The following is a 27,288-nucleotide window of genomic DNA, read 5'->3' as shown; positions in this document are numbered from 1 at the left end:
TTTCATCTTTTAACATTGTAAAATCTCCTCAGAGCAGAATAACTGACTGAAAACAAGTTTCACAGGTATCCTGCAGAACACAAGGATACTTTCTCTGTTTTCCTGCCAAGCAAATGGTCCTTCGGAATTTATTTTCCTTCAGAGAGGAAAAACCCAAAAACTGCAGAACAAAAATAAGAATTACTAAGTCTGTGATTTCTGACTCTAGAAAGAGAAGAACTGTCTCAAGATAGAAAGTCAGAAAATCTTCCTAATTAAAGCAGTTACATTTTTATCTCCAGAACAATGGCATGAGAAAGGAATTACTAAAAACAACCATATATGATAAAATCAAATGAATCAATCAATAAATGCATTTATTATGTAACTATAGCACAACTGATCAACAATGTAAAGATGCAATCCAGGAGAATTATTACCTTATATGATTAACTAGCTCAATTACAAAGATCCTTTGTTTAAAGAAATTATCTGTTTAGGCATGTGTGAAATAAATTGAGGTGATGCTCTTTTGTAAATTCAGAAGCAGTCCAGCTATTTTAGTCTGACTGTTTATTTTAAAGAGTGGATATATACAGTTTCAAGAGCAATATCTTTAAATTTCCATGTTACCTCCATTAATTCCTTAAGCTCCATCTGGAGCTATTTTCACATTTCTACCCAGAGCTGAATTAGTGAACTTCACTTGTGTCTGTATTCTGTCTCCGTGACTGCATGGACCATGGAAAATTTAAGACAAAAACCCCAAGATATTGCAAAGTAAAGGCATACCATGCAAGAGCTGAGCCATATTAATGGCCATGATCATGATGCTACCCTCTAGCAAGTGGAATATAAAACTTGTCCATAAAAGCAACTGCTAAGATATTGAGAAAGAGAACTATATGCACATAATACAGACAATTGTTTTGAGATTTTATGCAAAGTGAAAATATTTTCCTTAAAATTTCCATGGAGGCAGTTTAAGATATATTTTTTTGTTTAAAAATGCAAAAATCTAAAAATCAACTCTCAGCAGAGATGGCTGACTTTACAGGAAATGAAAAGCAACTCATTACTCTCCAATATATCAATGTTGTCTCATCCATAAACCTCACAATAATAGCTCAAGCAGCTCAATTTAACATAAAAGTAGCACTGAATTCTAGGCAAAGGGTTTGGCCTTTTTTCAAATTAGAACCTGAATTAATTTTGCAAAGAAGACACTCGATGAGACAGATTTACTGTGCATTTAACTCCTGAATTTTTTGATTAAACAATGTAAGGAAAATAATAAAATATTTCTAACTTTATTTTGGTTTTGAGAAAGTCACATGATTAAAACTACACAAAGTAACAGTCAGAAGTTTCTGGACACCACTGATCCATAATGAAATTTAAAGTGCAACCTATAAATACTGTTCTGTCAAATCCTAGTAATTGACCTGTTTTGCAATGGGAATTCTTTTCAGCACTGTAACTTCTCAAGTGTTGAAATTTTGTTGCCTTACACAGGTAGCCCAAATGTAACTGAAAATTACTCTGTTCCATGATTTTCCTTGTACTTTAGAAAATATAATCAGTGTTACCTTGCATCCAAAGTCTGTCCCAGTATGTGAAGACAGTTGACTATTGATGTTGCATCATTTCCTAGAGAGGGAGGAAAATTATCCACCAATTAAGCTGAGCATAGCGTGTAACTTATTGACACACTGCTAACTGTACCCCTGGATTTAATGAAAGAATAAATGACATAGCAGAAGAGCAACTGAACTTTTGCATCATTTCATGTTAAAGAACATGCAGTTTTTTGTCTTAGCCTTCTTTACACAAATGCAGTAACTAGAGGCAGGAAAGCATCTCATAAAATAGCTGAGGCAGTCAAGATGGAAGCACTTAAACGTGGGGTTAATCAGAGCTGCAGTGTATTTTCTGGTTTCCATTTGAGTTCTCTAAGTTTTGCTTTAATTAATTAAAGTTTGTCTGATAATTTATCTTCCCCCCTCTCTCAGTAACATAAAAGCAGTTAACTTTCCAAAGTTGCTATTGCAACTTCCTGCTATTACAGGAAGAGAACACTTATAAAAAAATGTCATTAACAAAGTTCATTCCCTGATGGTCCCCCTAGTCTGCAGTTATTTATAGCCTAATTGGATCCACATAAATAAGAGTCCCTGACATAATACACATATTCTGTAATTTTTTTCCCATTTAGGTATGTAAAAAGAGGAATTACATACAAGAAGCCTTCTATACATATGTACATCCCAAAATGCAGCATGTACAAGCCTCTTTCCTCTAAGAACACTTTTTAAATCCAGAATAGATGTATACTATACAAATTTGAACCACATTTGGGCCTATTTTAAAAGTTATTTTCTAAAATGAAATGATGCAAAAATAAAACTGTCTTTCCTTGCTTTTCTTTAAATTTTCTTGGGAAAAAAAAGTAGGAACAAATTGAATGTTTAAGAAAGATTTCTGAAAATATTTCTATCTGCACACAGTGCTACAGCATACTGTATTTTCTCACTCATGGTTATTTCTTAAAAATACAAGCAAACATTCAAGTAAAATTAGTAATTGTTTCAGTGAACTAGATATTGTAAAAGATTAAGTGCAAGGAAGATGTGGGAGGTTCATTGCAGCACTGAGAAAGTTATTCTGTGGTACCAAAATTAGGAAATACCATTATTTGTGTTCATTCCTGTTCATCCACAGCAGATTAAAAAAACCTGGACCATAACTTCCACAGCTGCCTCAGCCAGGCAGCCTCACCTTTTTTCACTGGCACGTGTGATCATGCAATGGTACAGCAAGCAGATAAGAAAGCTGAGGCGACCCAAAAAATCCTACCAAAAATCACCCCTAAAGACTAAGGTTTTTTGTCAGATCAAACTTTTTTCCTTACTATTTTGATGCTATGGTGATAGGAACGCCCGTGCTGATGAAGAGAGTGCAAAACAGTGCTAAGACAGCAAGTATGGAAGTACTCAAAGTACACCAGACTGTGTGTTAGACCATCACAGAATCATGGAATGGCCTGGGTTGGAAGAGACCTTAAAGATCATCTAGGTCCAACATCCTGCTGGGGGCAGGGACATCTTCTACTAGACAAGGCTTGCTCAAGGCCCCATCCAACCCAGCCTGAACACTTCCAGGAATGGGGCAGCCACAAATTCTCAGGAACTTGGTCCAGAATAGAACAGCTTACTAGAAATTTAAACAATCAAGCTACTTAAATTTGAGAAAATATAAATTAATATGCTCAATTCACCAAAATTATTCACCAAAATCTTTCCATTTCTACCCAGTAATACTAATGAAAATAAATCAATACAGCTTTCCTCATGTACAGCCACAGCTCTCAAACTGTGAATTATTGCAGTCAAAATCTACTTTCACATTGTAAACCAATAATAATTCTATGTTGAATGATAATTCCATAAACTTAATGACACTCTCAGATATCAAATTTGACTATTTAACTTCATTCTGTAAGACATGCATGCTTAATTTACCATTTTAACAAACTATTATATACATCTTAAGCTACATGACTTTCACTAATGATTTTCAGAAATGCAGTTTTATATTCAGAAGTATCATTCATATTCACAGTAATACAAAGTACCTATACAGCAAAACCATATAGAATTTTGATATTTGTTATAGAAAACTCCACACTACCCATAAAAGTTATTATTGAGCAACACTTGCTCACAGAAGATGCCTTCAAATTGCACAAATAACTTTCTAGGCCCCAGGTGTGCTCAGTTATGAGCACTTTCTCCTCTCCTGCACAAAGTCTTTGTCTTTGCTGGATTAAGTGCAACTCTCTTAATCAGATTTTCTCATATCATGCAATTCCCTTGCAGGGGAAGGCAAAATATAAGGTGACTTTGACTTGAGATATTAAGTCCATAGTAAACAACCCAATCATGCTCCATAGTCTCACGATGACCTTGTCACAGTTAATGCCAAAACTACTGTGTTGGCATAAAGATTTTGTAATCTGTTGTTACTGTAGTCTGGGAATAGAGTTAAAAAACAAACTGTAGCTATCACAAATAATCAGCTGATCCCATCTGACTTATCTCCTAGCATTTGAACCCAGCCAAACAACAAGAAATTAGCAAGCTGAGAAATTGCATAGAAAAGATTTTTCTTTAGTACTGAAGAAAGTTATATTGACTTAGGTATTCAATTTCCACCATGACTCATTTTAGAAAAAAAAAAAATCTGAAAACCAAATGCACAAATAACAAAAAAGATTTCCAAAATTTTAATAGTATAACTGAGCTAGTTCATTCTTTGAAGAAACAACCTAGGCCATAATTCAGAGCTTATGTGTAGGTTTGTGACATATTCCACCCTCCAGAAAAAAATGCAGCAATGCCACACAGCTGCAGAAATAACTCCATTCCTCCTATGATCTTTTGGCTTTATAGGCAAATCCACTCAGTTCCTCCCAAAATATTTAAAAGCAATTATGCTAAAAAACCTTCCAATCTTTCTTCTTAGCTTAACGGTTTTCATAATGGTCTGTAAAATTTTAAACACCACACTGCCACAGCAAGTCAGTTCTTTCCCTTCAAATTGAATGAAATATGCCGGAATTGAGTTAGGTGCATGTTAACACAATCAAATTCTAATTCACTAGATAATTACCCAATTAGATATGTTCATGGATGCTGAAGTTTGCACTGCACCCATCATTGACGCCATGTATGCATAGGATGTACTATTCCAGCTCTCCTAGCACCACGGCATAAGAGAAAATTGCAAAGAAAATGTGCCATACATTGCATATAATGTATACACTTGATACAGACTTCAGATTGACTTCAATTCAGTGATTTTCACACGGCATAAGACAAACACCAAGCTCCTGCCGAGGTCACATAATACCAGAAAGAGGGTACACATGCGTATGTGGAGTCAAGCACATCTGAGAATATTCAAGAATTCCACAGAACATAACTAAGCACTTCAGCCCACTTCTAATTTTCCTTAATGACTTTCCAATAAAAAAGTGCAGTTCTGACTGCCAAATGTTTTTCCCAAATTATTCAGAATAACATTACAAATCAGTAATTTTAATTTACTCATCAAAATGCTTTGATATGATAATGAAACCCAAATATTAGTTAAGACACAGAGAAAACTAAAAAGCCCCAATCACATCCCCCAAACTGAAAACTACAAAAGCTTTTTATTCCATCTAAAATAATCTTTGATCTACCAGTCTAAACAATCGGTGGTCTGTGTAGACCATGCATTTCAGCCATGCAACATGCAACAAAGCAGCACTTAACACAATGCAAAAATGGCAAAGAAAACCAAGTGATGGCCATGCTAGTATTTGTCAAGGGTCTCCTTACCAAACAGTGAAATCCTATGCCTGACAAGAACTCCAAGTTTGCAGAACAGGCTGAAGACAAAAGAAAAATAAAAGAGAAGAGAAGGGAAAAGGAAAAAAATAAGGGAGGGAAGGGAGGAAAGAAAGAAAAAATAACAGCTGATATATGAGCAGGAAAAGCAACATGATGTCACGCAGAAAGAATCAATTGTCTGAGCAGAATGTGGGACAGAATACTAAAGAAAGAATTTTCAAGTGCATATCCTTAACAAACATGGTTAAATAAGCACATATTATAATTAAAAAAAAAAAAAAAAAATTAAAAGCAAAGCTAATTAATATAAAAGCGTTCTATACAATAACCCACAAGGAAATAACCATCAAAGCTTTAAAAAGTAAAATGTGTTCATTGTGCTACACAGGATACCACTAACAATTTGAATACACAAGGCAACGGAATCAAATTAAGTGAGGTGTGTGATGGCAAATGCTTAACTAGTTCAATTAGGATTTTGTAAACTTGAACACAGCAAGAATTTTTCTTCAAATAAGTTTGGTTTTTTTTAATATCACCTCTTAAATGGTTTTAAACAATATGATCAATGATTTTGTTTTGCATGTTTGAACTACTTCCTGTGCTGATAAACAGCACACCATTGAGAAAAAAGAAGAGTGAATTTTTCTGTTAATTCATAGAAGCAGGAGCAAACTACCCTACCCAAATTGACCTGGGCTCCAGATTGAAGTTGGAATTATATCAATCTTCAAGATCTGGTTTGGTACGAGAATTTTCACCAGGAATATCCATTTTTGTGGTATTATTTTATGCTGCAATCCCTTTCATCTGCTATAAATGACATGACCAATGTCATGTCATTTTATTAAGCTACATAATTAATAGGCATACTAGCTATTTATTAGCCTCTGATTTAAAAGCAAAAGATACAATAAGCATGTCTGCACAGCCTATGGATGAGATCTGAACATGTTGTTCCATTGACAGACAAGAGCATGGTGTCAAATGGAAACATTTATGTCCAGAATCACAACAGCCAGATTAAAGTGGGATTGAATCCAGCTAATTAGTCAATGCACAGTGATCCACTCTAGCAACAGCAACTGCTCTGTTTTAGAAATGAGCCTGCTTGGTACATGTTCGGGGATCTCAGTTCACTTTTTATTCCATGATGCAGACATAGACTATATATTGTTTCATGAGGACCTCGAATCACCAAGTCCAACAGGAAAAGATGTAGAGAAGCATGTTAGCGTCATATAGATTTTGTGTCCATTCTGGAAAAGACACAAATAGTTCACCACTCTGTCTTATGTTCTGACAGCCAAATGTTACTCAACTGACTGTACCATTCAGCAGATGCTATGCTTTCACAAAGTGAGACTGAAACTATCATCTACAGTGTCTTTAGTTGAGGCCAAATAAATAAATAAATCCAAATTTCCAATACCCAGATTGATATTCAGAACCAATTCCATACAACTACAGCAGTTAGACTGTAATTTGGTCTACTGGATGAGAAATTCGAAAAACCCAATCATGAAGAGGTTGGTTACAAATACAACAGCATATAATGCCACCACATTTCAGGAAGAAGTCTGACTCATATTTGTCAGCAAAATAGATCTGGATTAACTGCATTTTCTGAATATGGGATGGTTGTTGCATATGCCAAGACTTTCACTACATTATCAATATCCAAAATTATACTCTTCCACAGCTTAATGAATGCAAGTTTATCGCCACTGGAGAAGGAAAGCGGCCAGGAGCTGCCCTTAGCTTAAAACAAATTCTGTGTAGGAGGTGCACTCAATGGAATTAGCTATTACTCATCCAAGATTTCCCTGCATCTATTTTCTTCTGCTTGGCTGACACATCTGGATAGCACATAACCCAATCAAGTATGGCAGCAGCTCTGATCTTTTTGCAGGACTGTAAGTTCTGGAATCTCACACAGCTACAGAGCATATGTGTATAAATCCTGGATCTCTATGCAGCAGGTATGGTGATATAGCTGACATTTTCCAGAAGTAGGGAGTTTATTGGCATGACTTAACATCTGTAAAAATACTGTTATCCAGGACATTACAGACAGAAAATTAGCAGCTCATAAGACTGGAAAATTATTTATATGCATGCATTTTGATAAAGTTTTTAAATCCCTTGAAGAACAGCATTGAGATAAGCTGCCAGTTCAGATTAGTCCATGAGGTGATGCAAAGTCAATACAGCCATTACTTACTTGAGCTTAATATTGTGATAAAAACTTCACTCAGCATTCACACAATCTTGCAAGCCCTGCATGTCTGAATGACCACCAACTGGCTGTCAGCCTCAAAATGCAGCAATTCAATATTGCATGGGTCATGCCCAAGAACAGCCAAGAAGGGAACCATCATACATGCCCGTGTTACAGGTACTCAAGAGATCCTGTGTGAAGCTTGTAATCTACCTTACTAAATGGGAAATGTGGGTTTCAATTCAATCAGAAGTGAAATAAAATTAAAACATCTTGGAGAGATGGTCTGCAAAAAAGAGTAACTTCAGAGAAAGAATCAAATATTTCTGTGAAAGTACTACTCATTACTATTTATAAAACTATAGAGCAGAAAGAATGCAACTCCCTTATTTTTATGATGGATATTAATAATGATACTTATTGAAATTCAGCTACAAAAAAGTTTGGCTTATAAATATAACATAAAATTTTGCAGGAATAATGATTTCAGTATATACCTATTTCTAACAGTTAGAAATATCAGAAAACTGATACATAACTGTATAGCCTGTGCCAGAGACTGTGCAAGTGTTTTGCTGTTGAATATAAGGATAAATTGAAGTTCCCTGCATGCTAAAATCATCACCTTTTAAACACCATATAATAACTCTGTACTCCTCTCCATTTTATAAAATGATTTTTCCTAATGGGAAATTAAAGCTAAAAATGCTTAATTTGTGTGAACATAAAAATATCTCTGTGCCTCCCACTTCTCACTTGCCCACATTCAACTGCTGCTCTTTAAAGACCAACACACATATGCATAGACATAAATATTATTTTAAGCTTTACCTTGTCACCATTTCTTTCTCTTTATTAGAGGCATGACCTCCACTGCTGAGAGGCCTACTTGCTGAAGATAAGAAATACAGGCGATGATTTTTAAAATACTGATCAATCAAAGGGAGCACAACCTGAAATTAAATCAGAAAGAGTGGTTATCTCAGGACTTTCTTTACTATGTTCTGTATTATACTTTGTAGGTCACAACTAAAGACAGGAGATTTCAAACAGCTTTTCTGTCTTAAAACTTCTGTCTGTTTGGATTTTTTCTTTAATAGCTATTTCTCTGAATTTATTTAATATTCAAGGCACTTAATACATCACCAAGTAAGGCAGCAGAAAAAAAAATTACATTATCACTGGGACTTATCTGTGGGGGTTTTTAGGAGGAGTACAAGGCAGAAAGTATAATTTAATTTTATCTCACAATTTAAGATTTTTCCTATAACACATAACCAAATACAACTATTGCTTTTTGGTCCTTTTAATGCAGGTTTAAAAAATTTCACCTACAACTGTCAGCATGCTAACAGCACTTATTTCTAGATTTTTCAAAATAATATCACTTACTAAGGGCTTGTGCCACAGAAGTTTTTCTGTTTACTTTCTGTGGTGATTATTACTCAGTGCCCACTACAGGTGTCAGACAGCAGCTGATGCAAAATAAATGGCCAAAAAGAAAATATGAAATAGCTTCCCTTTTGGAGCATGGTTCACAAGAGAGCGAGATGCTAGCTTCTGAGTCAATCAGCCTGACAAATAATACCACATGGAAATACTCTAAGGCATAGAAATAACAACTTACTGTTGTTACAATGACACCAGAGATAGAAAATGCTGCAAACAGTCACCTTTTCCTACTCACTAATGAATTCAAAAGGCATTTTGAATAGGTAAATATCATACAAGATTTTATGTGTGAAAGGCAACGGCAGATTTTCTTGGTTTATAATGTGCAAAATTGTGACAGAAAAGGGAGAATTATGCTGAGAGGAATTTCATGGCTATCAAGAGGAAGGGGAAGTGAAAAGTGTGAAGTCCTGCACCTAGGGACGAATGAGTTCAGTCACCAGGATACACTGAGGGCTAATCAGCTGAAAAGCAGTTTTTCAAAGAAGGACCAGGGGATCCTCAGTGGACAGCAAACAGACCATGGGCCAAAAATGAAATCTTATTGCAAAGGCAGCCAACAGCAGCGTGGATTGAAGTAGAGAGAGTGCTTGTCAGAGAGTCCAGGGAGAGGGTTCTTCCACTCAACTCTGGTGAGAGCACATCTCAAGTGTTTTGTCTGGTTCTGGGCTCCCAAGTACAAGAGAAATATTGACATACTGGAGAGAGTCCAGCAAAGGGTCACAAAACTATTAAGGAACTAGAGGATCTTTCAAACGACAAGAGAATGAGGAAGGTGGGACCCTAACCTGGAGAAGAGAAGGCTCAGGGATAATCTCATCCATGTGTGTAAATATCTGAAGAGAGCAGGTAAAGAAGATGGACCCAAGCTCTTTTCAACTGTGACAGGACCACAGTCAATTGGCACAAACTGAAACATGGTAGGTTCTCACAGACCATCAGGAAACAAGTTTTTCTGTCAGGGTGACTGAGCACTGGCACAGGTCGAGCAGAGAGACTGTGGAGTCTCTACCCTTGGACATATTCAAAAGATGTCTGGACATGGCTCTCTGAAAGTGCTAAGTAAAGAGTCCTTCCAACCTCTGCCATTGTTTGACTCCGTGATGGAGACAACAACACGGTTTTAAAACAAGAGAAATAACTACCACGGCACTGAGAGATACACAGCCGTGTTAATTCCAATAACTATTGCTCACATTAACCCACCTGAATATCGTAAAAGAGAAAAACCTTCAAAATTAGACTAAGCCAGAAAACAGAAAATGTAGGGAGCTTCTGAATAACATCATGTGAGTAGCTGCATATCATGGAGCAGGAAATAATGAGGATAAAAAATATAGTCTTGTAATCTTCCTACATCTATATTTCATCCCACATTGTTTTCAAGCTATTTTTATTACTGCTGTTTTTAATTAATAAAAGAATGAATTTAACACAGAAAAACACCACTATAACAATAACAGTTACTAAAAAATATGTTCTCACTTCTGTTAATCACTATGTTGACAAAGAATAAGCAAAAATATACTGTACTTTGGCAAAAAACTTGATTTCTTGTTCATATGGGAATTGCTCTCCTTTGCCTCTGCTGCCACCATCTGCAGAGAGAAGAAATATAAGTTTCTTGTTATTTATCGTAATTACAGTCTACCCTGAATTTTTCTTAGGAAATGTACACTATAAACAAATAATACTGGTCATCCTTAGATGTAGATTTAAGGTACTTCAAAGAGTATAGGCACTAGTTAAAGTGGCATTTTATGACTACCTCATTAGAGGAAAAGTAACAGCAAATAAAATGTATAAAGAATAACTGCCCAAATCTTCATAAAAGTGTAGGCATCTCACAGTACAAAGAGATATGGATGTTTTTGTGAGATAAAATTCTGGTGCTGTGTTTATCTTTTCCTGTTACAGGTGACAATTTTGAAACATGAACTCAGATTCTAATAAAACATCTTTCTGCAGTTGTTCCCAGGAGAAATGGAATTAATGAATTCTCATTCCTTATTTATGAACTTGCTACTAAAGAACAAAATTAATGGTTAGATCTATCCAACTAAAATTTAAATTGCTTCTCTCCTCCCTTACCATGAAAAACAAAATCTCTTTCAAAATAAAATCTCTTACAGCTCCCAAACTATTTCTCATTTATTTAATGTCTTCTTTCCATTAATCTATTGAAGGACTCAAACGGTATTTGTTCCACCAGTGTTTCTAGTGTTTCAGTATTTAATCATTATCATTCTTGCAGTTATCCCAAATTTATGTAATTAAGAATGATGAAGCCATGGTAATCAAGCATTAGCAGCAGAAGTAGCCTGGTGAGTTATCAAGACCAGGCTTTTGCTGCTGTAAGTAACCATGGCATATAATAACTCCTAAATTTGCCAAATTTCCACATTAAAACTAGATTGAATAAATCAATGCTCGCCTAAAAAACAATCACCCTGATGTCCCAGTTACTGTCATTTACAGCATTTATGACTATGAGGCACAGCATATGTTATATAACCTTGCAACAAAAACGGTTACAACAGAAGCAGAATCTGGCCAGGTGTTTTTGGCTTTTACTGGTCATGTAAGAAGTCGGCTTGGGTCAACAAACTTTCATATTTTTTTATCTTCTCCAAAAGAAGATAAATCCTTCATAGTGCTGTTGACAAAACATGTGCTGGATATTTGTGAAAGAGCATTCCCATTGTGGGAGTTTGTTGAAGATGTTTCTCTATTCCCTTTTTGAGAGAAAATTTCAGAATGGTACAAATGACTGGTTTCATTTGCTCTCTGAAAAAGGGATTACATGTGAAAAAGGGATTACATGTGAAACTACTATTGTGCACATGTGAGAGATTATAATTTTGTTCATAAACGCAAGGAGGCAGCTAGTTTTCTTTTTCATAGAATGAAAGTCATAAATTTTTACTGAAAATTTTTAATCTGATGAACGAATATGGGAAATTGGAATGAATGGCAGTTTCGTAACTTCAAAATTCATGACCTTCATCAATTATGGGAAATTAAAGGGAAAACTACTCCAGAAATGTACCAATCTTTAAAAAAAATTTCTGGTTGTTTTTATAACATCAGAAATCTTGGCTAATAATTGTTTTAAAAAATGTGCAAGGGGTATCATACCAAATTCCAAAATATACTGATGGGCTTCATCCACATATCTTATAAGCTGCTGAAGGAAACTATAGGCAAAGCGTTTCTCAATGGAAGGCGTGTCTAATTCTAGGTCCTTAAGTCCTCTGTAAAAGGAAACAAGTAAATTTTTACACATACAGAAGAACTCCAAGTAGTCTTACCTCTCCATGTATTCTGACATAATTTTTTCTGGTAATGAGCATGTGCTAATTAATATAAGATTTTGTTGTGTTTAATGCAAACAACAGTCTCACACTTACTTAGATTTTGAGCAATTTTTTAAGACACAAGTAGATTTGCCAACCAGAAGGCTAGAAAAAAAATTACACTTGTCAATCAAAATAATCCACTATTATTCTTATTTCTTTCCATTACTTGTAATATCTTACATTTTCCTACAGGGACTGATTCTTGGGTGAGGAAGTTTGGAAGCTGAAAAAATACTTTGATTTAAACAATCAAACTAGAAGTAAATCTAAATATCCATCACTATAACTTTTCCCGAAAAGTCTGCTTGTAATCACTTTTCCAGCATGTTCCATCCATGTTATTTACCAGTCTGATAAAAAAAAATCATCTTTCTACAAGAATGAAACTCCAAAGCGTGAATCCATGTCATGGGATGACATCCCTAGCAACAAGCTAGCATTGGCACAAGCCTTGTTGGTGCAGGATCAGGACTTAATTGATGGCACATGAAACAGCTATTCTTAAACAGCGAGGGAATCAGTCACACCTCATCTCCCTGACTCATGCACCAAGTTAAATTTGTACTCAGCTAGGCTGCAAGTTTAAAAAGTATACTTACTGTGCATATACAGAATAAAATTGCCTGTGTATTGCACATTTATGCTTTAAATTAAAGCATATGCCTAGAGACACAAATCTGGTAGACAAAATGTAAAGGAAACAACGCCAGAGAACAAAACTCTCAAGTTTACTAACTAAGGGACCATTAAGAAACTTCAGACACAACTTTGGAGAGGGCACCTGAACTTTGGAACTCCTAAGAGAAAGGGACATGAGAATTATTCGAGGCAGCTCAGTACACAAGGCAACGACAGACTGTACAGGAGGGAAGAATAAAAAGCAAAGCGCAGAAGGGATGAAAACAGATTTCAAAATAGCTGGTCACATGTAAGCTGTCAAATCAATTGAGTGACTAAGCCCTGTACCTTATCACTAGAGCTTGTCCTATATTCCTATTAAATGCCTTAGTACCTGTATCTCTGTGTAATGTCACTCACTATTCCATCGGCTGTCAGAAGTGGATGGCAGCTACTGTCAAGGTCAGCATGAGCTGGATACTGGGCCAGCAACTGGAGTCAGGCTTGGGGTGTAGGTGCCCCCAGGTCTGTGACAAGTGAGGTGAAAGAAGGTCTCAAGAATCAGTAGTTAGAGATACCTTTGGGGAACAGCTCTATGGGCCCTACAGGCTGCAAGGCCAGAGTGGCAGCTTCAGCAGGGGACTGGCATAAGCGCATTTGGTCGCAGCCATTGCAGACAGACAGTCAAGGGCACAGAGCAGGGTCTGCAACTCCAGAAACTGGAAGTCCCAGGTGCCTGCCACTGAGGTGGGACTGCTGTGGTCTAAAAAAATTCCAGCTAATGTGAAGGAGCCGTGTCAGTAAGATGAGTGAGGGCTTCTGCACCAGCAGCTGAAATGGGCCAGAGTGCCACATGCTTGGTAGGGGGCAAATGTTTCTATCTTCCCTGAAGCCATTTTGCATGGGGGTGCAGAGACCTGAACGGTCACTGTCAAAGACTGTAAAGAAACGGGAGCAAGGCATATATGGAAAGTAGGGTGGTGAGCAAACCAAATTAAAACATGAATCAGGCCCTTGTTTGTTTAGACAAGGTAGCTATCAAAGGTGCAGCAAGTACTCTGAGTTTAACATCGCGGAAAAGGCTGCATTTAACCAGCACAGGAGGGTGCAGATGTAGCAAGAATTAGTTACAAGACTACGGGTGTGTCCAAGTTAATGGTTGTTTTACCATCCCTCTTAACCTGCCACTCCCAGAAAACCCTAAAAGGCACTTTTCTCTTGTATTTAACAGGAATAAAAAGGGTTATTACTCCTGATTGCAGTTGATCATATTGACAGGGAATAAGGAAAGAAACCTTTGCTATCTGGCATCCCACTTTGTACATCCTACTGCACTGAGCAGAAGTAAACTCAATTATTCCAGCTAACCTGTGAGATTTTACCAAAATTATCAGATTAACTGTGGGATTCTAGAAACAGGCTGGAATTCATATTTGATAGAAAAGAATGGAAGCAGGCAGATTTTAGGTAGATGTGCAAGGCTAATTCACAGTGATTACTTAAATTGATCTCAGTGACTGTTTCATTAACTTACTAATGTTTAAGTCATGCAAGGCTCAGCCTTTTCTAGAGATTCTGATTTCCTAAGTCATGCTGATAAGGCAGAAAAGATTCCAAATTAATGAAAAATTTATTCATGCTACATTTAGAAGGTATATACACTATATTAAAATGAATTATGCATGTTATTCAGCAGACTATTCACTATTATTACATTTACACTGTGGATTGTTTAAAAAATAATACTGTAAATGAACTCAATTGAAATTAATTAGTTGTATGATTTAGAAATAAAACTGTCTTATCTTACCAACTGTCTAGAAATTCCTTTAGAGAGAGACATGTGTTTGAAGATGTGTGTGAACCTGTAACTAGGATTTAATAATTCCATCACTTGTAGAAAACTAGTAAGTTTACTAACAGTTGGATGCATGGACACATGCCAGAAAGAAAAAGCTGCAATATTAAAAGGAAAGGTAGAAGACATGCAGACATTCTGGAGAATTCTGTTCATGCCTTCCAAAACCCCTGCTACTAACTCTGTAATTAATGTCTTCCTTACAATGTTTTATATGAAGGAGCTCATCCTTATTCCCAGGAAGTGAAAGATAAAAAATAATCATAGAGTTGTAGTTTGATAGAAGAAACCTCAAAAAACAAGCAATAACAGAAACCAAAAACCCCACCACAACCAACCAAACCACAAAGCAAAACAAAAAAGACCACTGAGGACTATCAGAAACCTTCTGTGACATTAATACTGAACTGAGAATTACCTGGAGACAACATATCCATTAATCTGTAGAAATTTCAGAATATCCTGTGCTTTTTCTCTGTCCTTCGCTTTTTCTTTGGCTGTGAGTGTATCATAAGGGACAAGAAGGGGATGGTTGCCTCCTCCTACTATGGAGCATCAAGAGAATTAAAATTAAAGAGTTATCTGTTGACATGGTAAGTCACCGTATGTAAAAGTACTATCACAATAATACACAGCATGTTACATTCTAGTCTGAAATAACAACATACTTGTCTGTTTCTTTACACAAACTTTAAAAAATATCCAGATAGAAACTGAGATGTGGTTACATCTTTCCAACATATTTGCTGCAAGTACAAGCTAAATATGCTGAACCTATTGCAAAAAACCCTTAAGGAAAAAAAATGCTTAACAACATCATGGTTACAAACATCTATTACAATTGCAACTTCATTTAATGAAACCGAAAATATTTCAATAAATAATACATAATTTCCTAAGAAAACATATACATAAACAAATATATAAACATATATGACGTTCTGCTTTTAAACATTCTAATAACAGAGTTCATCAAGTTTAGCAAGATATACAAACATCTAAACATATATTAAAGTGATACAGTTCTACTTTATAGTAATAAATTTAAGACAGAAAATTAGAATACATCATTCAAACATGGTTCTCACTCCTATGCAGCAAAATCAAAAGAACGCTGCAAAACCACAGGTAAAAAGAACAAACTTCATTGTATTGCTAACTAAAATTTGATGTATTGATATCTACTGCATGTAGCTATTTAATTTGGAAGGAAAATAAAGCTGCTATTCTTAATGTAAATATCTGCATAAAAAGCAACATTCTCAGGAGTTCAGCTTCTAAAATCACTATCACATAACACAACACAATAAATTCCTGTTGCAACTTCTCTGAAACCCCAAGAAACTGCAGGGGTAGTGATAAGATTTACCTCTAAAAAAAAAACCACTAAAGAAAGTATCTAATAATAATAATAGTTTTTAAAAGGAACAAATTCCCTATAGAGAATATTGGAGACATACCACTGGATGATTTTTTTTTAAGGTACATATTCTGATTTTTTCAATTAGTTCTGCCTGAATCCATTTAAGTACATGCAAAATGAAAACCTAACGGGCAAGTCTGATGGTCGATTGGGGTTTTTTGTTTAGTCTGGATTTGTTTTAGGAAGTACAGTCTTAAACATTGGGATGATTGGATTTTATTCTCTTATCACCAACATAATGTAATTGTACCACAGGACAGCTGAAGACAGCAAAATGCACATAAATCCACATTATTCTTTTCTTCTTTGCATATGGGGAAAAAATTAAAAAGACTAGCAAATGAATATACTGGAGGAAAACCCTCAGAATTTCTGAAGGTCAAGTTTTGCTCAGCTGACAAATTCATCTACTTTTCACATACAAAACCTTTCTATCAGAAGCCTTCAGTCACTACAGCCACCTCCAGCCTTCCCATAGTGCACAACCCAACACTATAGAGTATTCCCATTGAAGTGCTTCTGATAGGCAAAATTCTGCTTTCAAAGCTGTGAAACGCAGTTGAAATATTGAAATATTTCATCTTTCTGTAGTCTATGACTTCCCAAACTTGGCCCATCCTGAGGCTACTTATCCTGAAAAAGGTTTTACAGAAAAGAAATAATATAAAAATTATATAAAGGGGAAATATAATTAAAGGCATGGAAATATAAAGTGATTATCAAAGGCACTTCCAAATAGAATTCTGCTTTTATATAAAACCTTAACTGATATGCATTTTCTGGAATTTTACAAATTTAGACCAACTTTGGTGCATACAATACACAACTAGACACCTTCAGATAAGGCAAAACCCTAGCTTCAATAATTTGCAACTGAGAGCTTGTTTTCTCCATTAGCTAATATAGTGTTACCTGAAAAAAAAAAATTAGATTTACTACAAATAAAAAATGCTTTTAACACAGATGAAAAACAGTAAATTACACAACAGATGAAAAAAAATTCATTTAAATGAGCAGAGATTATGAAGCACATGCAATTTTTATATGGAATCAAGCATCTGCTCTAGGTTTTTCCCCTTATCAATTCAACACATGATATGTGCAGTACTTAGTAAACACCCTTCAGATCTACCTGCAGTAAAAGAAGCAATACAAATGAAATCATAGCCCATTGGGTAATAGTCTGAAAGATTAATGCTAAAAGGAAAATGGATTTATGTGCTTATATTTATTTACAACCTTTGAGTTTCCTTCCCTTGACATATTTGAATTGGTAGACTAAACAAGAAGAGTTACAATGGGTACTATAAAATTTTTCAGGCACTAAAAATAAAAGTCAAGAATAGATACTTCACTGTTTCTTCTTTGTCAATTTAAATTTTCTGTTCCTTTTCCTTCTTTTTTTTATTTTTTTTTGAAATGCATGACCTAAGGTAGTCACAGAAAACTTAAAATATTGTAAATACATATAGTTGACATTACCTTTTGCTTCAAGCTCCAGTTTCTTTTTCTTTGCCCATATGTTATGGTAGTTTTCAGCCATCATCTCAGCCATAGCCTTAGGAAAATGGAGAACTTAGTGATATGGGTTGCAATGAATAACTCTCAAGAAGGACAAGTTTCTGGCTGATATTAAATAACAAGTTCTGTTCTCTGGGAAGTGTAATACAATTACACTGTACTGGTTCACTGGAAACAAGTTTTTACTGAAAAAAATACGGTATAGAATTTGGGTAGAATCAGCATGGGTATGAGTCAGGAACCTGGTGCTGAAGAAAGAACTCATATTGCAGAAAACAACCACAAAGAGAAGAATAGTCTGGAAATAGTACTGGGGAGTCTGATGGGGGGCTTGATTCTGAAAACAAGGGCAAAAAGAACCCTCTGAAGGCACTGTTAAGGGAAAGAGAGAACAGCGAGCCAGAGGACTGAATCAACATTGTTATTGCTGGCTGTGGCAGATTAATTATAAACTCAAGGATATAGCGTCTTCTCTGTGGATACTGTGCTCATTTGTGTGACCACACTGTTAAAACCACTGACCATTCAGAGCATAAATTAGTCCATATCTTTTTCCTATAAAAGAAACTTCTTCAGACTGGTGAACTAGAAGCTAGACCCCAAACAAAACAGACAAGCTCTCCAGTGTCCACCTAGTAGGATGTGTTTCAACATGAAACGACTTTTTAAACTCTACTGTTTTAAACTCTACTTTTTTACCTCTACTGTCCTCCTGGCTGTGTATTCTCTAATTGTAGAGAGTGATGGAATTTACTGCAGATTTCACTTTACATTTATTTCATGCACTTACAGAGACTTTCTCATCTTCAGCAAGGATTTTGAGTAATGAGTAATTGTATTTTCTCAATACCAATTTCTTTATTTGTGAGAATACTCATGAACTGAGCAAGTTTTCAACCATTACTTATCTGTCCACAAGACAATTTGTTTCATGAACATTTGTCCACTGAATAAATGATAATATATTTCTGTTGTGTATGGTAGGTGCCTTCTGTCATGCACACTCTGATCCTGGCATTTTGATAATCCAAATTAGGACCTTAAAAGGATGCACAGTAATCTGTGTTTTCATAGAACCTAGTAAAGCAGAGTGCTATGACGATGTTTTTAGAGCAAGACCTAGCTGCTCATGGAGCTAGGATGTGACCAGGTGACTTAAAAATGAGGAGTATTTTGCACTCACAATGCACTTACAATTTAAGACATGGTTACAAGTCTTGCTATCTAACCCTGAACTCCAATTTGAAAGGTATTAAACATTTTCAAAAATGTTCAAAATTACACATAGTTAATTTTTAAAACTCAGATCTCGTTAATAATCAACATTTGTATAAATTTCCTCAGTATCTATATCAGAACAATTAACAGCTGAAATTACATTTGAATTAAATTTGCTTAGCTTTTAATAACAGATTTTGAAGCGGGTTTCAAAGAAGACCTCTCTTCATAGGGCAAATTAATCATAAAGCAAACAAACTCTGCCTTATAGCTAAGGGCTACAAAGGAATTACAAGTAATGACAAGAGTTAGAGGGTACAGCATAAAAAAACTAAGCAAGGGACAAACAGAAGTCCCAAATCCAAAACTGCTACAACTATGAAACTGGAAACTGCAAGACAGTAATCAAGGAGTGAAAATCCAATGTGAGAATTTGCTTAGACTACAGTAGTGTATATACTGCACTGTTAGTCAATTAATTTACTACCACTGCTTGTTTGCAATATGGCAAAGCTCAGTATGGGCAAAGTTAAGCCTGTGTTTCAGGACTCAATTGTAGTCATCTTTGAACACCACGTTGCCATCACTAGACTGGTACAAACACTCATGCTAACTCATTTAAAGCTATTTAGTATACGCCTACATTACATTGCAATTGTACTCACAGGAAATTAGCAGACTGTAAAACCTAGCACCATACTCCAGCAAGCACCATGAAAAAAATTCTATCTAATGACAGCAACAGACCATCAACTAAAACATACATTGGTCCAAATAACAGCAACCTGCGGACACATCTGTCAAAATCCTACCTCCAATTCCTTCATTCTCTGTTCTCACAGTACTTAATGGTTTCTGATTCTCATTCCTTCAGTTTAGAGATAAAGAGTATTGACAAAATGCTTTGAAAAGATGGTGGAGAAATGAATGAGTAACAGAAAAATTTGATGCTGCTAGCTCTTCTAAACAGGATTCTTTTCAAAATGGCAAATGTTCACAAGAAAATCAATCCAGAACTAAAGAAAATTTCAAAGGTTTTCAACATGAACCATGATTTTAAGCAATAGAGGATCAAAGAGCAACAATGAAAAAGACCAAAAAGCCCCCACCAAATCCAAAGCATATCAAAATAGGTAATATTTGGTACCAAATTGTTTAAAATAAACTAACAAAACAGACAAAATTAAATTGTAGAACAAACCATAAGCATTTTAGATGTTTCTGACTTACATGTAAGTCTCTGGAGAGGGTGACATTGCTCATGTCAATTGCTCGAGGAGTGTAACCATGGGCTGTATCTACAGAGATCTGAATGACAAATGTGCAAAACAGGGGAGTTACACAAGCATTTAATATGAAGAAGTTAATGTTAGGAGACACTGAAAGTAATTAGGAAATTTAAAGAAAAAGTCACTTGTAAATCTCTAGAGAGCAAGATTTTTGTGGTACAGCTGAAAATATATCAGGGGTAGTAAACTTCAGTGAGAATTAGGCAAAGTGCAACACAGTTTGTTCCCAAAGTCAGATGGCTATCAGACACAAATCCCTTTCATTTAAATAAAAATTTCACCTGAACTCATTTAGAGTTTGAACTTACTATAAACAAGGATAAAGTTATGATTAAATCTCTGCATTATCTAGAGATTCTTTTTTTTTCTCAGCAATATCACACAATCTAGTTTAAGTTGAATTCAGGCAAAAATTAAACTTTTAAATTAGCTTTTCAACCCTATTTCTACATTGAAGACTAAAACCTATAAATAGTTCTCTTTTACCTTCTGTCCCTCCTCCCCATCCAGAAAATATTGCCGTGTCTTTATTCTTTGTTTTTACTGTCTAAACTTGTCAGAGGTTTGCTTCTTACAGACACAAATGGTCAAAGGAGGATAAAAAGTGACAGAGGTTTCCTGGATGACACAGACACAAGTGTGGCTAGAAAAGAGGCACTGACAGGCTCTGCTCTATGGATTATGCAGTAACAGGTACCTCTTGCTTTAAAAAGAACAGTGTCCAGGCTTTTCTTCCTATGTGTGACATTATTTTCAGAAGCATGTGTATGAGCATATAGAGCCCTAAAAGTTGAAAAGCCTCCTTTCAAAAGGCAGTTATTATTAATAACAGAGAATAACACAAAGTTTTTAGGAAAGTGGCTCACTTGACTGGTCTGAGATATGCGACGTGTCCGATTATACAGTGCCATGGAATCTCCTTCCCGCGTTCTTTCAATTCGCCATCCCCATGCCAGCATGGTTTTGAGTGATTCTTTGATCGGCCATCGATAAATTTCTTTCTCCTAGAAGAAAGTACATGCAGTAATTAACTTGTTTATGTTGTACAGAGCAAAAAGTAACTGTTGGACTTAGTCCTGGTTATACTGAGATGCAAAGAAATGTGCTGAATTCAACCATTATGGCTCAGGGTTATTAAAATGATGCAAATAAATCATATAGATTTTAAAAAGTTTATTTATCATTCCAGAGGGGAAAAGAATTCTGGCCCTGCAGGAAGATGATGATCTCAGGGAAAACTGTGTTAATAGCATGAAATCAAGGGTGGAACAGAAATTATCAGAAGTAATGCAGTGTTTTATCTGCTACATGAACCAAAAACCATAATCACAGAATAATAAACAAGTCTGTGTTGGAAGAGATCTCTGGACATCTGCCTCTACCTTCTGTTGAGTTCAGATAAAGTACCTAACTGGGCTATCAAGATTAGGTTATCTAGGTCTTGCTGCATCATGCTTTCAACATGCAGCTGATTTCACCACCTTTTTGGGTGACATTTAATCTCTCAAGGTAAGAAGAATTTTTAGAAAGCATTTCTGCTAAAGAAGCTTACAGCCATCGCCTCTTCTCCTGTCACTGTGCACCCTGTGAAGAGAATACATCCATCCATCCATCTTCTCTGTAACTAATGCTTAGGAACCAGGAAACCAAGACCGTATCTCCAGCAACTTTCTCCCCTTTAAGCTGAAGAAACCCAGTTCATTCAGCATTTCTTCATTTATATCAAATTCTCCAGATGTCGTGGTTTTCTGCTGGAGACCACACAAAGGCTAAACCTAGACCACTAAGCAAGAAGGCATTCCTGTGTGACCTTACTGCAAAAATAGAGTGGCAATATCACATTTTGGTTTCACTGTAAGTTATGCCATGTAGATTCAGCTTTGAGAGAAAAGGTTTGAGTGGCCTATTTATTATACAATGAAACCTTTCTCTATCTTTTCAGAATTTTGAGAAAGGCAACAACCACACATTAGCTGATATAGCGTAAGTATTTTTTTTCTTAAAACATTTAAAAGACAAGGCAATATATTTTCAGTGATATTTCAGCAACCTTCAATCAAGCATGAACAAATTCCTTACCTTTTCAGACAGTAACTTATATTGTTTCATTAGTGGTTGCACTTTTGCAGATTCAGAAAATGTTTCACCATAGGTCCATCCATTGGCAAACTGAATAAGAAGGATAAAATGGGGAAACACAAAAAATTATGAAAAATCCTTTCCATTGGTAGAAATTAACTGAATAATGCTTCTGCAGAGCTGTTCTCTTAAAGTTTCCTTTCTATTATTTTCTCAAACAACATTTATATTATTTACAAATTAAAATATTGATCATCCAGCATGCCATCTTTTTGCAAAATAACGATTACCAAAGCAACCATATGGATACATTTTTCTTTCAATGATTTTTATAAAGCAGAATACTGTACTACAGTTGAGGAACTATTTTTTTAATATTGGACAACAAAATGCACAAAGGAATAAAAAGGATAAAGAGCTTATTAGGTTAAAAAAAAAGAAAATTCAGGTCCATAAAACTGTTAAACAATAACCAATTATATTTACTCAAAAGTCAGCAAAAAAAATTATGAAATGATTAAACCCTATTTTGAAATATTCATATGCATTTTAAAAACTTTCCTGCAAATATATTTCAAGAAAATAGTATATCTATATCTTACCTACATACCAACTTGTAACATCATGAAAAATAATATCATTCAGAATAAAATATTTTAAGGATGAAAATTATTCAAATAAAAATATGATTTTGCTTTAAGAGGAAGGTAGATTTTACCTTTTCCATTGACCATTTGTCATGAGCATGTTCTGCATATTTGTTAATGAAATATTCTAGCTTTTCGGGGATTGTAATGCTGAAAGGGAAAAGCAAATCAACATTATATCACACAGGCTAAAATTTAATGCTTTTCTTTGTAAAGAAAACTTGAAAATAATAAATAATGCACACACCCTTTCCTGTTTTTCACATACAGTTTGCTCCAAGGCCCAATTAAATCAAGGAAGATATTGGAATTATTTCATGGGCACTGAATGACAACCATAGATGCTGTAGGAATTTAACTTCTTTGAAACATATGTGCAAGGAAAAATCAGTAATGAGATCAAGCTCGAGTGCTTTTTGTCCTGTATTTTCTTAGTCATAAGCCATAACTACAACGTACAGTTTCAAAAATATGGTAGTAACTTATTGCACATGTCCATTATAAACTAAGTGTGCTGTCTTTCTTGAAACATTATCTATTTTATATATTCCAAAATATTTATCAAATATCAGTTGTTTACTTCATCAGCATTGCTACAAATGAAAGAAAATAACTACTTTTGATCACTGAGGAAATAGTAATACCTTGCCCTCCTAACAAAGAATTTCAATACAAGTGGTGTTAGAGTGCCATCTACTGTGAAATAGAAGTCTGGATTTTCAGTCTTTTTCAAAAAGCAGAAAGGTAAAACCAAATTATGTCAGTAACAGTTTGCAAGAGCCTCACAGTCACACAAAGGTCAGAAAACATTTCATCCAGCACTGTCAGCAGGTTTTTATTGTTTGTAAGATTGTATTTTGAGGGGAACCTTATTAATACTATAATACTTCAAATAATTTCAGAAATGCAATAAAATTACAAGCACACTAACATCCTATTATCTATACCTTCACACAAGTAAGTCCAGTACTAGTAAGCAACATAAAGCTGGATTTGCATGTTAAAAGAATGTAGGATAATTTGGAGGTTACAATGATAGCAGCAGTTCTTTGTCTTGAAACATCACAGAACTGCTGACTCCTACAGCAATGAAGTGATATATAATTTCAGTAATATCAAATAACATTTTCTGATTTTTTCAAATCTATTCCAGCTATCTACATTTTTTCTGAAATGACACCAGATAAAAACTCAATTGAATGATAATATAATATTCTTAAGAAAATTTGTTAAAAACCTTCATAAATTTCAGCTACATCTTAGAAAAATTAATTTAAATGGTCACTGATGTCCTTTCTATGCTCCAGATTGGATTATGACTTTTACTGCAGTATTTAGACATGCATACATGTACAAACATGCTATAAGGAAGGTGCCAATCTACTGACAGCATCTTGTGTGCTCAACGTTAATACAGGCAGAAAACTCACAGGGGCAAGTGAAGCAAATGTTTTACAACAGGTATTTTTAAAAATATAATCCACAGCCATGCTTCTGTAAGACTATTCTATACAAAGGGAAATGGCATGCTTGCTGCAGTCAAAAATCAGAGCAGAAAATTTCCATTCAGAGACGTGCTTTTTCAGGCTAGGATACTTTAAAAAGCAGGGCCATAGTCTGGCTGCCTAGAGGGAATGAAGATTATTCTGTCCAATTCCCATTATTCGTATTTTAAAGGTTATATGAAGGCACAATAAAACAATTTTCTGTAGGTACACTGTCATTCACACAGATTGGAATTAGTGTCTTGACATATGTTAATAATGACAGGGATGATGTAGACTTGTCTACTTTTTCATGCTTCTAAGAGCATGTGGTTTGTTTGCAGCAGACATATAAAGACAATTGGATAGTTCTATCTCCTGGGTAAAAATAGATTAAAAACATTCTAAGTGGACCAAGAAATTAATGTTGCAACTTGCTAGCTATTGCTTTACTTGATTTAAAATAAATACATAAATAAAAATATTAAGATCACCATTTTATCTATAAAGTAAGCATTCAGAAGAGAAACTTCAAATTCACATCATACCAAACAACAGACTCCCCCCTCCCCCTTTTCAACATGCATGATCAAAGAAACCTCCAGGTGCAACAAATTCCTTACTTTGAGGTATCAACAGGTTGAGGATTAAAGTTCCCATCTGAATCCATTGAAGACTGTTTTTCCATCATATTGACATAATTTGATTCCATATAATCTGGGGGTAAGGCCCCTGCAACTGCGCTCAGACAAGGCAAAGCCAGTTTGAAGAGTTCTTGTTCATACTTCTGTGGAACACACAGGGGACAGAAAGTGAGGAGTGAAAGGGAGCCCTCAACACCACCGGTGAAACTGATGCAGCTGTAGATGAAACCAAGCAGTCAGAGAATGGCACTCTTACTCAGTATGAAACTGAGTTTTTGTTCTGAAAATAAAGAGAACTGACTGTCCAAAGCAGAAAGTTAGATGCAAGTCTTAATCTTGCTCAAGTAAATAGGAAAAGTGTTGACTTCACTGGTAACAACACTAAGCATTTTTCAGATACCACAGAAGACAGCACAGCAGAGGAATATGCACAGCATTCCTTAACACTTAGATTTGAAATTAAAATCATGACATTTTAAACAGGTTTGTTTGAAATAGTCACAGAATGAACAATAAATACATACCAAGACATATTATTAAACTACTGTATAGCACGGAATTGATTCAAGGGTGCTGAAAGTGCAACTATTAAGCAGAAAAGCATACAGATCTGTACAGATACATTTCAAGATTATTGCTTTAGTGTCATAGTTTTTTTAATTAGGAGATAATATTTTATACCGACATTAAATTAGAAGCTATAAGAGGAAGATTTAAACTCACTAAAGCCTGTATTTTTTTCCTGAAAAGTGCATGATACAGTGTTGATATCAACTGAATAAAAATTACAGATTAAGAAAAAGGGTTACACAGTAAGGATTTTATAGTAATAGATGAATACTAAAATTACTTACCTTTTGAGATAAAGCATCAAAAATACCCCAGAACAACTTTCTGGATAAATGAAGTTCTTCTTCTGAGGCAGCACCAAAGTTACCCCATCCACTTGGCAAACAATAATACTTCCAGCATCTTTCATAATGATTTGTCAGTAACTGAAACAGAACATATTTTGAAAGTAAATAGAAATATAACTGCTGAGGTGCTTCCATTCTGGCCCTCAAACATTAGACAGATGCTACCAGAAAAATTTCTACTTTTATCAATAAGCCATGTTGTCTATATATTTTTTTTATCACTGGTGCATATACACTCAGAATGAGCAGCTTTTTCATCTTTCTTTCAATATCATTTTGCAAAACCTTTTTGTTTTTGGAAAATATTGCAAGTCACAGTCAGTAGAGACCTGACATGATTTCCTTTTTTTGAGTCTGAACAAGCTTCAAGTTCGAAAAATGCAGCCATTTATGACATAAATGTGTATATAAGCATAAAAAAAGACAGGAATTAAAAAAAAAAAAAAAAACAAAACATGTCTGATATGTAGAAGTGAGGATTTTGATAGCCAAAAATATAATCCTAATACTGCACTGTTCTTTTACTCTTTCAACAGATCAGGAAAAAAACCCAAAACAATACATGTAGTGTATTTGTATATCTTCATATTTAAATAATCTGTTAATATTTATTTACTATTTAAATTGTTGGATGACTAAAGAAAAAATGCAGAGAAGAACTTTGATGCATATAACATGTAAATAGACCAAAGTTTTATCATTTATGCAGAACCACAAGAGTCTCAGAAATATGGACTCTAAGAGCTGAATGTACTTTAAAATATTTTTTAAAACTATATTCAATCATGTAATGGCAAGACAAGTTTGCTTTTTGACTACATGTGTATAATAATATATATGAATATATTTTTAAACATAGTCAAGAGAGTAAGGTAGGTTTAGTCTTAGAGAAATCCCTGATGAAGTACTGAATATTATTTAAGAGGAAATAAAAACAAGGCAGTCCTATTCCAAAATGTCTGAACTATACTGAATTCAGGAACAGCATCATAGATTTGAATTTGCATGCTGCATAAAACCTGAGGCAATTTTTAACTGGAGAAACCAGCAAATGTATTCACAGTAGATAGCACTGTATTCTGATTTGCCTTCATCATTTTCTCCTCTCTTCCCATTCAAAATTAGATTTTCAGATGTCTGATTAACTTACAGCTGCCTCTTTACATTACTATAACTGGCTTGC

At 35.0% G+C, this 27,288-nt stretch overlaps 1 protein-coding gene across 16 annotated transcripts in view; it reads right to left on the bottom strand.

The window, feature by feature from the left end:
* RYR2 (ryanodine receptor 2) overlaps positions 1-27,288 on the bottom strand; it is a 384,087-nt gene that overhangs the window by 81,322 nt on the left and 275,477 nt on the right. For 9 of the 16 annotated variants that reach the window (XM_074537522.1, XM_074537520.1, XM_074537517.1 and 6 more), the window contains 13 exons: positions 26,043-26,183; positions 25,168-25,331; positions 23,132-23,210; positions 22,414-22,503; positions 21,201-21,338; positions 20,276-20,353; positions 17,789-17,864; positions 15,302-15,428; positions 12,187-12,302; positions 10,582-10,646; positions 8,428-8,549; positions 5,364-5,413; positions 1,569-1,629 (listed from right to left, as the gene is read on the bottom strand). In XM_074537522.1, coding sequence (XP_074393623.1) covers positions 1,569-1,629; positions 5,364-5,413; positions 8,428-8,549; positions 10,582-10,646; positions 12,187-12,302; positions 15,302-15,428; positions 17,789-17,864; positions 20,276-20,353; positions 21,201-21,338; positions 22,414-22,503; positions 23,132-23,210; positions 25,168-25,331; positions 26,043-26,183 — 1,307 coding nt within the window. The remainder of the gene's footprint in view (positions 1-1,568; positions 1,630-5,363; positions 5,414-8,427; positions 8,550-10,581; positions 10,647-12,186; positions 12,303-15,301; positions 15,429-17,788; positions 17,865-20,275; positions 20,354-21,200; positions 21,339-22,413; positions 22,504-23,131; positions 23,211-25,167; positions 25,332-26,042; positions 26,184-27,288) is intronic. The other 7 variants (XM_074537533.1, XM_074537518.1, XM_074537525.1 and 4 more) reach the window with 1 other exon arrangement.

Source organism: Zonotrichia albicollis, chromosome 3, assembly GCF_047830755.1.
Source record: "Zonotrichia albicollis isolate bZonAlb1 chromosome 3, bZonAlb1.hap1, whole genome shotgun sequence".
In the NCBI taxonomy this organism is placed as follows: domain Eukaryota; kingdom Metazoa; phylum Chordata; class Aves; order Passeriformes; family Passerellidae; genus Zonotrichia; species Zonotrichia albicollis.
This window is presented reverse-complemented; position numbering and strand designations above follow the sequence as displayed.